We start from the raw sequence: 17163 nt of genomic DNA on the forward strand, positions 1-17163 counted from the left end.
TTTTTTTTTTTTTAAGACAGATTTTCACTCTTGTTGCCCAGGCTGGAGTGCAACGGCATGATCTTGGTTCACTGCAACCTCTGCCTCCTGGGTTCAGGCGATTCTCCTGCCTCAGTCTCCCTAGTAGCTGGGATTACAGATGGATGCCATGACACCAGCTAATTTTTGTATTTTTAGTAGAGATGGGGTTTCACCATGTTGGTCAGGCTGGTTTCGAACTCCTGACCTTAGGTGATCCGCTTGCCTTGGCCTCCCAAAGTGCTGGGATCACAGGCATGAGCCACTGTGCCTGGACATTTTCCATATTTTCTTATCTAGTCTCTCATTTGTTTCCTTATTTTCTGTTTTCTTAAAGTAATTCACTAATTCAATATTTTGTAGTGTCTAATTGCCCAGTTAATGCTTCTATTGGGATTTTAAATTTAATACCATATTTTTAATTCTTATTCAATATTTTATTAAGATTAGGGTTTTTTCATGATAGTTTGCTTTAGTCAAAAAGAGACAATATCCTTTGAATTTTATTGACAAGTCCAGTATCTTCTAAACACTTCTACTTCAGAGGAAGGCAGCTTCTCTAAATCTTTAGACATTTGTAGTCCTCTTCTTGTGAACCGCAGATTCCCTTCATAGATCATTTCCTCCAGAATTTATGGTCTTACATGGAAAGAGCTGTATTTTCCTAGTATTATAACTATATTCTCTTCGTCTTTTTCTCATGGTCACAAGAGGGCTGCCATGGCTCTAGGAATCACATACATTCAAGGCAGGAAGAAGGTAAAAGGGGTGATATTAGCCATGCTTATCACCTTTTTCAGGAAAGCAAAAGCTTTCTTAGAAGCTTCTGAGAAAACCTCTAGTGTTCAAAATGGTGTCATATAGGCACTCCTATCTGTATGGGAAGGTGGCAAAGGAAGAGTTTAGCTGTTACAGTCTCTATAGTGCAGGCAAGCAAGGAAGAGAGGGGTTAGCAGCTCTGTCGCCCAGGCTGGAGTGCAGTGGCGCAATCTTGGCTCACTGCAACCTCTGCCTCCCAGCTTCAAGCGATTCTCCTGCCTCAGCCTCCCGAGTAGCTGGGATGATAGGCACGCACCACCATGCCCAGCTAATTTTTATATTTTTAGTAGAGATAGAGTTTCACCATGTTGGCCAGGCTGGTCTCCAACTCCTAACCTCAAGTGATCTGCCTACCTCAGCCTCATCAAGTTCAAGGATTACAGGTGTGAGCCATTGTGCCCGGTCAGAGTTTACCCTTAAAGGCGTACTTATTTCAACAGAAAAAATCCTCCTTTTCCTCTGCCAGTAATCAGTCAACCAGACCTCTCTGCCCTGATAGTCAACAGGTAGCCTGCTGTCAGGCAGGGCTTGCTTGTTTATGGAATCAGGACTGCCCTCTATCCCTCAGCACCAGTTCTCTGCATCGTTGATTGCTACCAGTCAACAATGTTGGCGGCAGGGCCTAAGGGGTGGGCTTTCCAAAAGGTCCCTGCCTACTCCCTTCCCCCGTCTCCCAGGGAGAAACAGTCCTTGCTTCTCAGAGCCCATTTCTGCCTCATCCCAGACAAACAAGCCTCAGCTCTAAATGGCTTCCTTCATTCCAGTTTTTACAGCATTAAGATTTGGCAAAAATTCCTCCAGTTTCTGGCACAGAGGCAATATCCATCCACCGTTTCTAGTGCTGCTGCAGCAGATTTTTCCCTATTTATGTATTCTGTTGAGTACTGTAATGAGGATCTGTGACAGAGAAGAATAGTAACAGGGCCATGCCTGTGTCACACCATCACGCCCCAAAGTGCACTCGTCCCTTTCACAAATACAATGTAACCTGCCATCAGCCAACACTTAAATGATCAGTTAGCTCCCTCATGAGGAATTAGTTTACAGTCAACTGGAAGCTGCAGTGGGAATCAGGACAGGGTCTTGAGGGAGGAGTGGGATGAGGGAGGACTCAGAAGGGAGGAAAGGAGAACTAGGAGGGAAACAAGAAGGTGCCTAGTGCCAAGTGCACTAACCTAGATGTATGTGGCTTGGTGGTCCCCAGGGTGCAGCACGAACAATTCCACACCCCTTTCCTTTCTGAGCCTAAGATTCCTTCTCTGTTCCCTCTGACTCCCTTTCTTCTTTGCTATCTGGCTATTTCTGCTTCTGTATTCCTCCCTCATTTGATTTTTTAAAATTCCCATAATATGAAACATATTTTTATTTAGTTTCTACCGCTCCTTATTGTAAAAAGCAGAGAAATCTTCTATATTTTCCTCCAATAAAAAGAAAGGAAAAGCATTTTAAATCATAAAGTTCTATCCAAATGGATTTTTTTCCTGTGAGTCTGCAATCCCCAAATGGAAAAATATAAAGGTTCCTTGCTCCCAGGCTAGTGAAAGAAATATTAATAACATGATGGGAATGAGAGGAGGATGGGGAATGAGCGCAGCAGGCCAGGCGGGAGGGTGGAAAAGCAGGACTGTGAGGCAACCCCCACAAGGGGCAGGCACCACAGGTGTGAAGAGTGCAAACAGGGGCTACCACCACTGCTTGGACCACTCTGGCCTGTCCCCCTTGCTGACCAGGACAGTGAGGAAGGACAAAGGCAACCAGCTCACTAGGATCCCCTGTCTGCTTTCTGACTCTCCAATAAGTGGCATGGAAAGGTATCAGTAGGAAAAAAAGAGCAATTTGTCAGTGAAAAACTCTGGACTGACTAAGAGGACCAGCCCTGCAAAATCCATACCTGGGGAATGAAGATGAAGCAGTTGATTGTAGTTGTACAAACAAAGATCCCTCCAGATGTGAGTCCAAAGACCAGGTTGGGCCAGGAGTGCAAGTATCTGGTGACTACAAAAAGCAGCCCAGCAGCCAGTACAAGGAGGTTGACCCCCACCATGATGGTTAAGGACTGATTCACAGGAGGAGAGCTGACATGGCCAGTCAGGCCAGCCAGGTAGGCACCACACAGCAGGAGCAGGCCCTGGGGGGTGAAGAGGTGACGGAGGCTCAGAGAAGTGAAACAAGAGGTCAATGAGCAGTAGGTTTGCAACCAATGTCCTCATCTGTAAAATTAGGATAATAATACCTACCTTAAGGACTGCTATTAGGATTTACTAAGATATCACATAGGAAAACCCTCAGGGCAGCCCCTTATATCTACTAGGTACTTAATCAATGTTATTGTTTCTCTGCTTCGCTGAGAATTAGTTTATCAGAAATCAGCAAGTCAGCCATTACATAGGACTCTTCTGAGACAAGGCACAGGACAGGATCATGTGGGTGGGTTAGTATCCCTACAGAAAGAGCTGTTGGGCACCAGGAGGACAGTGGGCCCACAGAACCTCTGGTAGTGAGTGCTTCCACAGCCATTGTCCAGTGTTGCACTGCTCAAAGCTGAGGGTGCACAGGGAAGCTGAAAGTGACCTGTGATCTGCTTGTCAAGTCACGTGCCACAGCCGGGGCAGTGCCCAGAGGAAGGGGCTCTTTTCTCTAATTTGCCCAAAGGCACCATCTGCTTGTCAAGCCTCGCACCTGCAAGACTGCATCTGATGAGAAGGGATGGGCCTTTTAAAAATTTACACAAAGGATCTCCACAGGCTAGCAGCGGGTCTGTGCCAGTGAGTGTTTATGGGAGATGAAGGGTAAAAAAAGGGGAGAACAAAGGCAGCCTGGGACCCAGGAAAGACTGTGGGGGCAGGCATAGGCAGCAAAAGCTCCATCTATAGTTCTCACCCTTTTTGTGACATTTCTTGCTCCCCTACAAGGAACCCAGGGCCCTATTCTTTTCTCTTTCCTATGAATATAAACCTGCTCTGAGTTGTCATTTGTATTAAGGAGAATATAACTCATAGCATCTTAAAGTGCTGCCCCCTCCATAGGAGCTGCATTCATACAGAAATCAAAGCAATAGTCAATAATACATAACATATAGATTCAATTAGGTTCACCTTTCTGACTATGTGCACAGTGCCATAGTAGGTGTAGGGCAGAAGACAGTGACACAAAGAAGTCATGGTCCTGGCTTTTAAGGCACTTGGTCTGCTAGATAGATTTAAGGTAAGCACAAAAATCTTCTGAAGTGTAATGGCATGATCTCTGCTCACTCCAACCTCTGTCTCCTGGGTTCAAGTGATTCTCTTGTCTCAGCCTCCCAGGAGCTGGGATTACAGGCATGTGCCACCACGCTGGGCTAATTCTGTATTTTTAGTAGAGATGGGGTTTCACCATGTTGGTCAGGCTGGTCTTGAACTCCTGACCTCAGGTGATCCACCCGCCTTAGCCTCCCAAAGTGCTGGGATTACAGGTGTGAGCCACTGTGCCCGGCCTAAAAATGTTCATGTGAACATCAGAATGTGAAGATGCCATGGGAGACAAGGTGGGGGTGGGACTGTGGGATTCAGAGGGAGAACTAATAATGAAAGTAAGGGCAGGTATCAGCAGGGCACCTGCTGGTGACCCTGAAATCATACGACATGGTCAACTCCACCTTCATGGGTGGCCCTAAAGAATATATTTTGGAGAACTGGCTATGCCAGGAGGGAAGGAGTCAGCATGGAAGAGATACCTTCCAGGTTCCCCTAATGCCCAGTGTCCCAAATGGGGCCTGAGGGCCAAATGTGGCCACCCTGAGATCTTCAATAACTAGAGGACACATAAGTCAGGAGACCAGGGAAGCCCGACTTTTGGGTAACTAACGCCATCAGGTGGTATTCAGCAGAGTTGGATCATTGCTAATTTAATCAAAGGGAAATGAAATTAATTCTGCGATTTTGAAATGTTCAGATATGATTCCACTAAAAGATTTTAATTCCATTAAAATTCTTGTTAAAGGGGAAATGGGTGTGAATCAAGTGTCTATACATTCTTGGCTGGTGTTTGAGTGAGTCATATCTGATCCTTGCATATCACTGGCCTTAACTGCTGAGGAGTGTAGGGTAAGGGGCAGTTGACAGACTCAGGTGGGGGGTCCTAGAACTTAATGTGGAGATTGAGGTCCTCCTGAGGAGCTTCTCACTGACCAAGGAGTCTATGGGGTCTGGCTCAGTAAGTTTCCTGATGCTCCTTCCTTTTCCTTCTTTTTCCTACGGAAAGATACTACAGTAAAATAAAATGGAAATGGGAGTATAAAAAAGGCAATGGAGAAAATAAATCAAGTTGAGTCACAAAGTAAGTAGCTATGGGGGAAGTGCTGGCTTTCTGGGCTGGGGAGGACACACTCTTCTACAGGGACTCAAGGAACCAACAGAGGCAATGTATTTTCCAGAAGTGTCTAGGGGGCAGTGGAAGAACAGTACTAACAATATCTAACATTTATTGAGCTCTTGCTATGGACCAGGAGTGGCTGAAAACTCTTAACATGCATTAACTCTTTAGAAACAGAACAGTTCTGAGGGGATATTATCATCATCCCCATTTTAAAATGAGGAAACTGAGGCTCAGAGAGGTTACATGAGGCTCAGGGTCAGCTAGGCAGGGGTGGAGTCAGAATTCAAACCCTGATCTGTCACAACTGAAGCTCAGTTTTTAACCATTAGCAAGATTCTGGAGATCAAGAGCTGTTCACTTCCTAGAGTCTTCTTTTAAAAAATATTTCTGTCAAAGTAATATTTGCACATAGTTAAAAAGGAATGTTTCCCTGCCCCACTTTGGCCCACCCCTAAACCTGTTCCTCTGAAGCAACAACTTCTAATACTTTCTTAGTGGTGGAGTGGGTAAAGTTTACTCTTTTTTTTTTTTATTGAGATGGAGTCTCGCTCTGTTGCCCAGGCTGGAGTGCAGTGATGCAATACCAGCTCACTGCAACCTCCGCCTCCCAGGTTCAAGCGATTCTCCTGCCTTAGCCTACTGGATTCTCCTCCTGAGTAGCTGGGATTATGGGTGCACACCACCACACCCAGCTAATTTCTGTATTTTCAGTAGAGACAGAGTTTCACCATGTTGGCCAGGCTGGTCTCAAACTCCTGACCTCAAGTGATCCACCCACCTCAGCCTCCCAAAGTGCAGGGATTACAGATGTGAGCCACTGTGCCCGGCCAGAGTTTACCCTTAAAGGACACTTATTTCTACAAAAACTCCTCCTTTTCCTCTGCCAGTAATCAGTCAACCAGACCTCTCTGCCCTGATAGTCAACAGGTAGTCTGCTGTCAGGCAGGGCTTGCTTGTTTGTGGAATCAGCACTGCCCTGTACCCCTCAGTACCAATTCTCTGTCTCTCTAAGCTGAAAACCAGCTGTTCTGTTTTAAGGATTGTCCTCAGTGCTCCATGCAGGTATCCTCTACCTTCTGGAAATAATATCCTACTTCTGCCCATCTAACAGAGACAAATGAGTCTAATGGTGAGAGATTTGGGGCAGTATGGGAGACACTGTGAGACGGCTGGAACTCCTCAAAGGGCCCCATGAATGCTGCCATCTGTCTCAGAGCCAGTCTTACTTCCAAGCACAGCGAGAAAGTCAGGTGGGTGAAAGGCAGCAGGACACCTTGGCCCAAATCTTGAAGAAACACACAAGAGGCATAATAAGGGCACTTAGGAGAACAAATAAAGCTGGGTAAAATGTCTCCTCATAATTCCCCTTGCAAGGAAGCTGAAGGGAAAACTGGTATTGTCAAATCAATTAAGAAACCAGACGAATAAATAGGAGAAACAGTGCGTGAATTCCAGATGATTTGGGGGAGGACTGAATGAGGGAGTCTAAAGAGTTGGGAGAGTCTCCCCCAAACAAATAAAAACAGAAAAGTAAAAACGGTCATGGCTTTGAGGTTTATGCATCAACAGAGGTCTCCTCTGAGTTCAAGATTCTTTGCAGACATCACTTTGTTAATTCCTGTAATTCTCTCTTCATACCCATTTTGTTGGTGACAGAGACCATATCAGATGTGGTTACCAACCTTGCATCCCCAAACAAGAGCAATCCAAACATCAGAATACTGGGAAGCACAGAAGTGGGTGCTGGTCAAAGTGCAGGACACGTCTCTCCCTGTCACCTAGAAGGGACACAGAGTCAGAACTGGAGGTGCCCACAATTACCAGGAACACACAGATCTTCGTGAACATCCTGGAGTGTTAATTTTTCTACAGCACATGATTTCCCCCTCAGTATGTAAAAACTAGCATTTAAGTGACTCCACTAGAACCTAAATGAGAGTGACTATATGTTAGGAGAACAGATGATAAAGTTGGGCTAACAGCTGTGTGCTTGGTGACAATAGGGCTTACCCCTCAGTTATGTGCTTTGCTACCCCTATCAAATTAGTGCCTCAACAAAATTATAAACTATTTCATTATGCACCTGCTTTTTGCAAATCATTGAATCCTTAAACATTAATCTTGCAATGTCACAATTCCATGATTCTACTGTATTCCTAAGCCCCTTGTGAGGCTGGAGATATACAATACTTTTTTTTTTTTTTTTTTTTTTTTTTTCTGTGGCAGAGTCTCACTCTGTCGCCCAAGCTGGAGTGTAGTGGCGCAATCTCAGCTCACTGCAACCTCTGCTTCCTGGGTTCAAGAGAGTCTCCTGCCTCAGCTTCCCAAGTAGCTGGGATTACAGGCATGTGCCACCATGCCTGGCTAATTTTTGTATTTTTGGTAGAGACATGGTTTCACCATGTTGGCCAGGCTGGTCTCAAACTCCTCACCTCCAGTGATCTGCCTGCCTCAGCCTCCCAAAGTGCTGGGATTACAGGCACCAGCCACCATGCCCGGCCATACTTCTTATTAATTGAATACTATGTACTGGACACGGTTAAGTCTTTTACCTACATTGTTTCATTTAATCTTTGCCACAACCCTATGCAATAGGTAGTAGTATTATCTCAATTTTACCTATTAGGAAACAGACTTAGAGAGGTTAAATAACTTTAGGTCACACAGCTAGTGAGCTTGGTAGGGCTGGGATTTGAACCAGGGTTGACTGACTCCAAAGGCCACCTTAAACTACGACCTCCACCTCTACAATTAGGGGAAGGTAACTGCCAATAGCTGAAAGTTTTAATTATTGATAATGTGGAAGTGGCGGTAACTGCCAGACAGATTCCAGCATGCTGATATCTCACTGTATGCCCACAAAGAGACACTAGGGCAGGAGGAGCATTGGGAGTGGCAGCAGACAAGAGCAAGGATTTCATGGAAGCCACAGCTCCTGACTCTCCCTCCTCTTGGAGTCCTTTATCTTCTTGTTGCAAGGATGACTCCTGTGTATCCACAGAGGTCAGTCCAGTTTGGGGATGAGATTCCCTAGGGATTTGGCCCCTCACCGTCATACTGACACTGAGAATCTGGAGGCACTGGATAGGATCAGTCAGCACCCATGTCACGAGCAGGATCACATCAGCTATCAACAGGGCTGCCACCAACCCCAGCAACTGCAGGTCTTTGATAATCTGTAAAAGAGTCAAGGTCAAAACTTCTCCTTGTTGACTGGCTATATGACACACGGGCTAGAGTATCCCAAGTGCTCTCAGCTATATGCTCCAAGGTCAGCCCTCCCAAGGAGCTTCAAATGTAGCTACCAAAAATGAAACAGACACCAAACATTTATAATGACTTCTATGCTGATATCATTATTAGCATTACACATTTCCATTTGTTTAACTTCTTCATATCCTACCTTTTCCCACAAAGGACTCAAGGTGTTCCATAAAATAAATAAACTATTATTTCTATATGTTTATATGAGCACAAAGACATGGATGTCACACTACACTGTTAATAACTATTAACTGAGAGGGTGAGATTCAGAGATGCAGAAGGAATCATTAGCATTTTCATTATATGCACATGAACTACAGATTGACTTACGATCTTGACTTACGATGGGGTTATGTCCTGATAAAACCATCAAAAATAAAACCATTTTCATCGTATGTTGAAAATATAATAAGTCAAAAATGCATTTAATATGCCTAGCCTACCAAACATTGCAGCTTAACCGAGCCTACCTTTAATGTGCTCAGAACACTTATATTAGCCTATACCTGGGCAAAATCGTCCAAAACAAAGCTTAATTTATAATGAAGTGTTGAATATCTCATGAAATGTATTGACTACTGTGCTGAAAGTGAAAAACAGAGTGGTTGTATGAGTATTTTAAGTATGGTTTCTACTGAATGTGGATTGCTTTCACACCATTGTAAAACAGAAAAACTGTAAGTTGAACTGTTGTATGTCAGGGACCATTCGTATTAGACTTAGGATGAAGAGAATGTGTTAGTTTGTGACTACAAAAATAAAATGGAGAAAAATATATACTGTGATAGGATTAAAACATTAAACATCAGGGAAGATAGAAAATAAAGGGAATTATGATGAAGGCTCAGATGAAGAGTGTACATATAATAGCATTTACTAATTGGAGCAGAAGAAATGTGGATCTGAGCTTTTGACAACCAATGAAAAGAAAGAAGCACAACCAGTTATATGATTGAAAGTGTTTGTAAAATTAAAAACAAACCAATTGCCTAATCAAACTGTTCAAAACCAGTGATAAAGCGAAACTACTCAAAACAAGCAGTGAAGAAAGACACATTTTGTGTAGACATAAAATAAACATGAGACTTCTCATCAGATTCAAGGCCAAGTGAGAAGACAGTGCAGGAATATCTTGAAAGTACTGGAAGAAGAAAAGAAAATTTCAGTCTAGAATTCTATACTCAGTAATATATCTTTCAGAAACAAAGGCAAAATGAAGACTTCTTCAGATAATCAAAAGCTGAAAGAATTCAGTAGTAGCACACCCACACAGGAATGTTAGATGTCCTTCAGGCAAAGGAAAATAATATGAGACCAAAATGTGGATCTATACAGGAAATTAAGAACACTGGAAAAGGTAACTAAACAGAAAAATACAAGATCAGTTTTCATTACTTAAATATCACTAAAGAAAATAACAAAATTCAGCATGTTGTCCTGGGTCTTAAAAATAAAAAAATAAAATATTTTAAAAGATAATTGATTTATTAAACAAAAGAATCATATGGGGCTTAAAACGTAACACCAAAGATAGGAATAGGGATAAAGTACCTTACTATTGTAACGTACTTATACATGAGTGCTAATTATGCAATTTTATAGAAATTCTTCTTGAAATTGAAAAGAAGGGAATAGTTCCCAACTCATTTTATAAAGCCAACATTACCCTGATACCAAAACTAGAAAAATATATTACAAGACAACTACAGAGCAATATGTATTAAAAACATGAATGTACAAATTCTAAACAAAGTTTTTATAAAAATGAGTCCAACAATTAGGAAGAGGATAATGTATCATGACCAAGTGGAGTTTATCCCAGGGATGGAGGTTGGTTTGACACCCTAAATCATTTAACATATGGGCAGATAAAGAGATAAAGAGCAGAAGCGTAGAGATTTTTAGAGCAGTAAAACTACTCTGTAGGATACTGTAACGGTAGATATATGTCATTGTACATTTGTCCAGACCCATAAAATGTACAACACCAAAAGTGAAACTTAATGTAAAGTACAGACTCTGGGTGATAATGATGTATTAATGTAGGTTCATCAATTGTAATAAATATACACTCTGATGGGGAATATTGATAATGGAAGAGGCTATGCATGTGTGGGGAAAGAGTGTATATGTAAAACCTCTGTACCTTCTGCTCAATTCTTATGTTAACTTAAAACCACTCTAAAAAATAAAGTCTATTGTATAAGGGTTCAAAAAAAAACCATTTAACATAATCCACCACGTGAATGAACTAAAAAAAGAAAAACCACATGATCATCTCAATAGACCCAGAAAAAGTTTTTGACAAAACCCAACATCAATTCTTGATTAAAACTCTCAGCAAAATAAGAATGGATAAATATCCCCAGCTGGATAAATGGCATCTACAATAAAACTACTGCTACATCATTCTTAGTTTTGAAAGACTGTTTTCCCCATAGGATCAAGAATAACAAAGGTATCTGCTCTCACCACTTCCATTCAGATTGTACTATTGTTTCTAGCCAGTGCAATCAAACAAGAGATTGGAAATCAATTATCTTTATTAACTGATGATATGATCATCTATGTAGAAAATCTGACAGACTATAAAAATCTGCTAGAGGCTGGGCGCGGTGGCTCACGCCTGTAATCTCAGCACTTTGGGAGGCCGAGGTGGGTGGATCACAAGGTCAGAGATCGAGACCATCCTATGAATGGTGAAACCCCGTCTCTACTAAAAATACAAAAAATTAGCCAGGCGCGGTGGCGGGTGCCTGTAGTTCCAGCTACTCGGGAGACAGAGGCAGGAGAATGGTGTGAACCCTGGAGGCGGAGCTTGCAGTGAGCTGAGATTGCACCACTGCACTCCAGCCTGGGCGACAGAGTGAGACTCTGTCTAAAAAAAAAGCTGCTAGAACTAACACGTACTTTAGAAAGGTTGCAGTATACAAGCTAAGCATATAAACATTAATTATATTTATGTGGCCAGGCACGGTGGCTAATGCCTGTAATCCCAGCACTTCAGGTGGCCGAGGAAGGTGGATCATCTGAGGTCGGGAGTTTGAGACCAACCTGGCCAACATGGTGAAATCTCGTCTCTACTAAAAATACAAAAATTAGCCGGGTGTGGTAGCAGGCACCTGTAATCCCAGCTACTTGGGAGGCCAAGGCAGGAAAATCGCTTGAACCCGGGAGGCAGAGGTTGCAGTAAGCCAAGATCGCACCACTGCACTCCAGCCTAGATGACACAGGGAGACTCCATCTCAAACAAACAAAAAAAAAAGTAATTATATTTCTATATATTAGCAACAAACAACTGGAAAGTGAAATTTAAAAAATAATAACATATAAAACGGTATAAAATATAAAATACCTAGAAATAAGTTTGATGAAAGATGTGAAAGAACAATATTGAAAAGTACAAAAAAAGATGGGAAAAATTAAAGAGCTAAATAAATGGGTTCATGGGAAAAAAGATACACATTAGTAAGAAGCCAATTCTCCACAATTTCATCTATTAGATTCAACATAATCTCAAAAGAATTTTTGTAGAAATCAGTAAACTGATTCAAAAATTCACATGGGCATTCAAAGGACCCAGATTAGCCAAAACAACACTGAAAGAGAAGAAGAAAGCCAAAGAACTAATACTCCCTGATTTCAAGATTTAGTATAAAGCTACAGTAATCAAGGTAATACGGTATTGCTGTTGAGACAGGCACATCAGTGAGACAGAATGGAGGGTCCAGAAATAGATCTACACACCTATGGACAACTGATTTTCAACAAAGGCACAAAGGTAATTCAGTGAAGAAAGGACAATCTTTTCAACAAATGGTGTTGGAACAATCAAATGTCTGTATGTAAAAAAATAAAATTCAATCAATACATTATACCATATACCACAATTAACTCAGAATGGATCATAGGCTTAAATGTAAAAGCTAAAACTCTAAAATTTCTAGAAGTAAACACATGAGAAAACCTTTTGGGGCCTTAAGTCAGGCAAAAATTTCTTAAATATAATACCAAAAACATGATCCATAAAAGAACACAATGGGGCCAGGTGTGGTGGGTCATGCCTGTAATCCTGGAACTTTGGGAGGCTGAGGCTGGTGAATCACTTGAGGCCAGGAGTTTGAGACCAGCCTGGCCAACATGGTAAAGTCTGTACTAAAAATACAAAAACAAACAAACAAACAAACAAAAACCTGAAAACAAAGAACACATTGGTAAATTCGACTTCATCAGAATTAGAAATATCTTTGAAAGACACTCTGAAGTAAATGAAAGTAAAAGAAACAAAAGAATAAACTGGAAGAAAATCTTTGCAAATCATACATCCGATAAAGGGTTTGTATCCAGAATATAAAAAGAACTCACAAAACTCAATAATAAGACAACAAAAAATCCAATTTAAAAATGGGTGACGCTGGGTGCGGTGGCTCATGCCTGTAATCCCAGCACTTTGGGAGGCCAAGGCAGGCAGATCACGAGGTCAGGAGTTTGAGATGAGCCTGGCCAACATGATGAAACCCTGTCTCTACTAAAAATACAAAAATCAGTCAGGCACGGTGGCAGGTGCCTGTAATCCCAGCTATTTCGGAGGCTGAGGCAGGAGAATCACTTGCAACTGGAAGGCGGAGGTTGCAGTGAGCCAAGATCACACCACTGCACTCCAGCCTGGGTGAAAGAGTGAAACTCTGTCTCAAAAAAAAAAAAAAAAAAAAAAAAAAAAAAAAAAAAAAAAAAAGGGTGAAAGATTTGAACAGTCTGCCAAAGAAGGTGTATGGATGGCAAATAAGCATGTAAAGAAATACTCAATATTGCATTAGAGAAATGCAAATTTGAAACCATAATGAGATACTCCCACACATACCTATTAGAATGCCTAAAATGAAAAAGACTGATCAAATCAAATGTTGCCAAGAATGTGGAGGAAATGGACTCTCATACATTGCTCGTGGAAATGCAGAATGGTACAACCACTTTGAAAAACAATCTGACAGTTTCTTAAAAAGTTAAATATACACTTACCATATGATCCAATCGTCCTACTCTTAAAGTATTTTTTTCTAAACAAAAATTAGGTTTTCACCCGAGAGAAATAAAAGCCTATGTCTAAACAAAGAGTTTGTACATGAATGTTCATAGTAGCTTTATTTTTAATCGCCATAACTGGCAATAACCCAAACATCCATCTACAGATAAGCAAATGTGTGTCTATGCATTGTAATATTACTCAGCAATAACAAAGAAAGAACTATTGATGCACACAACATAAATAACTATAATATTCATAAAAACAATTATGTGAGTAAAATAAGCCAGAGAAAAAAGGGTCCATACTGTATGATTCCATTTATAGAAAACTCTAGAAAATGCAAATTTATCTACAGTGACAGAAAGCACATCAATGATTTCCTGAGGATAGGAACAAGGGATATAAGGATTGGACAGGAGAGGGAGATAACAAAGGGTTGCAAGGAAGTTTTTGAAGATGAGGGATATGTTCATTATGCACCATGTTTCTTGGTTGTATATCCATGTCACAATTTATCAAATCATATGCTTTAAATATGTGCAGTTCACTGCATGTCAATTATACTTCAATAAAGCTATGTTTAAAAAAGAAATCAGTGTTCTTGAGGGATGAATGCAGTTTTTGTCCTTTCAGGCAATCTTCTTCACAGGTATGGTTGCTCACAGCTAAGCTTTTGGTAAGTATGCGCCATTCAATAACATTTGCTAAGAAAAAATTCCCATCATTCCAGAGAAGTAAACACCAACTGAATGATATATTGGGTCTGGGCAGGGCCTATACCCAATGAGGATACTGGTCAGGAATTGAGGTTTGAGCAGTCTCATCAGACAACCTGAGAATATGGGGAAATGTGGTTAAGTTGATGACTGATCTCAGGGACATGTCGGTGATCTGGCTGCTACATAACTTAGGGTTGATTCTTCCTGCTCTTCCTTGCTCACTTCTCTGGGCACATCCTTCTCTGCCTTCTATATAGAAAAGAACTGGGCTCCAGGGAAGGAAATAACTACTTACTTGCTATAGTTTCTCTGTAATCACTCTTCCTCCCTTCACTTCCAGCTCACACCTGTGCCAAACAACAGTCTCTGGGCATCTTGTTTGGCCTCACACTGGCGCCAGGTATTGGCCAGCTCACATGTCCCCACAGGGCCTGGGGTACATAGGAACCAGAGCCCATGTTTGAAGCCCTATCTTCAACAGCAGTGATCCACAGCCTTCCAGGCCTGAGGCCTTATGAGGCCGCAGGATTCCAGGGTTTGGAATGAGAAACAAGAACTTCGGATGTCCTGAAAAGGGCTAGGCTCAGTCATCTGCATGAGTTTCTCCAGCTGTTAACTAATGCTGAAGCTGCCATCTACAATCAAGCATTGTGTACTTGCTGTCTACTTACCACTCTCTTGTCCGGCACCCTTTGGGTAAACACCTTGTAGAGTCGCCAGCTCTTTCCCAGAATGGGGCCAAACACAAGGGAGGTCCCAATGCACAGCATGGACAGTCTTATCTACAGGTGGAAGGGGACAGAAGAGTCACAAGAGGAACCTATGTCAGTTCTCCACACACTCTGATTTGCAGGGTCTGGGTCCCACAGAGGGCATGGGGTACAGAATGAACCTCACCAAGTGTTCTGGGATTGCCTCGAAAAGTGCCCACACCAAGGATAAAGGTAACCACCACCCATGGGAGCAGCTGATTTAAAAAAATCATCACAACTTTAACATTTTAGTCAAAACCAAATTTTAAAACTTCACCTACCTGAATGAGAGTTTCCATTGAGCTCCCCACTAAAACACCTTGAATCCCAAAGAGGTAAGCACTACTGTAAGTCAGACAACTGCCCAGTAAGGTCACAATGTTCAGATTGGGACTGGACATCTTCACAATCCTAGAGGGGATCAGGAAGAAAGACGCTTACAGCCATGACCTTTTGCCTTGAGGCCAAAGACCTATGAGATCAAAGCTTCCTCACCAGCGTAATCTCCAGTGCAGCCTCGGAGTGAAGGACCACTGGGAAGAAAACACTTTACAGCCTTGTGAAAACTTATGATTTCTTTAAATTTATTTTCAAAAAGAACTAAACTCTGGCACTTATTGCTTGTATAACTCCAAGTCTTTTAAAAGAAGGCTGAATACCTACAAACAGGTGGTACTGGAGAAGAGTTGAGATTTTATCCATGAAGTTTATGGTTGCTAGGGGACTGCCATGTGCAGCTTAGTGAATTAATAACCAGCAGGTAGATACCCACAGAGTTTGGAGCCCTTAGAAATGAGCTGTAAGGTAAACTACTATTTGGAAACAGTTTTTTTTTTTTCCATATACTATTTGCTTTATTTGATATGTAAACCGTTTTCCTCTACTTGACCAAGAAAGAAAGAGGATAAAGGGATTAGAAGCAGGAAATTGGGGAAGGGCCTTTTCTCAAGTATTAACAGTTTTAGATGAGATTAGAGACAAATTTGAAAGTGAGAGGGAGATGTGAATAATCAGGGGTACAGACAAATACCCCGGGCACCAACAGAGGTTCAGGATGTGAACTGGTTAACCTAAGGGCAATGCCAGGCTCACACTGGACAGTGACTGATACTAATTAATTACAAGTAACAAGAAAGAAAGCCATTGTATTTAAGAATTGGAATCTAAATAGTGTATATAAATGCAATATTTCTACTAAAAGTCATTTGATAATTATACTTTGCTATACTTTTATTTTTAAATCATAACTAAGGAGGAAAGCATTCTTACCTATGTCTCTTGGTGACCTGGCAGGCTGCCTTAAAGGCTAGGGCCAAGGCAAAACTAGCCACTTAGTGAAGCTTGTTCTAACCACAGGCAAAGCACCTAGGAGGCACTAAACAGTTTGGCAGTGCTGGATTTGCAAACATCATAACTGCTATGAGCACAGCTTAGTTACTTTGTGTCTGGCATTGTGATACATCCATACACACAAGAACACCAAACCAATGTCCCAGGCCCCAGGTACTGTCACCATAGGCCAGTGAGTCCAACTGAGCTCAACCTTGTTTTGGAGCGAAGATTTTCTTATTTTTCTAAAAGTGAGAGCAACTTTCGTGCATACCCTTTCTAAAATGAGAATAATAATTATATGATCTACCTTCAAAGAGTTGTGAGGATTTCATGAGGCAATATGGCAAACTGCTTGGCACACTGGCCTGGCACATAATAGGCATGTTGCCAACATCAGCTGTTTATATTATAATCTCACTGTCCTCCTCTTCCAGGTTTTAGAAACCTAGGAATACCTTTCCTTCTGTTTCTTTATCAGAAATACCCAATCAATTGCCAGGTTTCATTCACTTCTTCTTTTTTAAAAAATTTTTTTGAGACAGAGTCTCACTCTGTTGCCCAGGCTGGAGTGCAGTGGCACGATCTTGGCTCACTGCAACCTCCCCCTCCCTGGTTCAAGTTATTCTCCTGCCTCAGCCTCCCAAGTAAATGGGATTACAGGCGCCTGTCCACCACGCCCAGCTAATTTTTGTATTTTTAGTAGAGACGGGTTTCACCATGTTGGTCAGGCTGGTCTTGTACTCCTGACCTCAAGTGATCTGCCCGCCTTGGTCTATCAAGGTGCTGGGATTACAGGTGTAAGCCACTGTGCCAGGCCTCTTTCACTTCTTATTTCAAAGTCTCTGAGCTTTCTCTCGCTCTCCATCCTTTTTTTTTTTTT

General features: G+C 41.8%; 1 protein-coding gene across 2 annotated transcripts in view; it reads right to left on the reverse strand.

Moving 5' to 3' along the window:
* The window catches only part of GPR156 (G protein-coupled receptor 156), an 87189-nt gene that overhangs the window by 12895 nt on the left and 57131 nt on the right, over window positions 1-17163 (reverse strand). The window contains exons 3-7 of one of the 2 annotated variants that reach the window (XM_030941624.1): window positions 15233-15362; window positions 14871-14981; window positions 8253-8366; window positions 6873-6968; window positions 2729-2965 (exon numbers count right to left, since the gene is read on the reverse strand). In XM_030941624.1, the coding sequence (XP_030797484.1) occupies window positions 2729-2965; window positions 6873-6968; window positions 8253-8366; window positions 14871-14981; window positions 15233-15362 (688 nt within the window). Of the gene's footprint in view, window positions 1-2728; window positions 2966-6872; window positions 6969-8240; window positions 8367-14870; window positions 14982-15232; window positions 15363-17163 lie in introns of both variants that reach the window. The other variant, XM_030941619.1, reaches the window with a different exon arrangement.

This window comes from Rhinopithecus roxellana, chromosome 1 (genome assembly GCF_007565055.1).
Source record: "Rhinopithecus roxellana isolate Shanxi Qingling chromosome 1, ASM756505v1, whole genome shotgun sequence".
NCBI classification, from domain to species: domain Eukaryota; kingdom Metazoa; phylum Chordata; class Mammalia; order Primates; family Cercopithecidae; genus Rhinopithecus; species Rhinopithecus roxellana.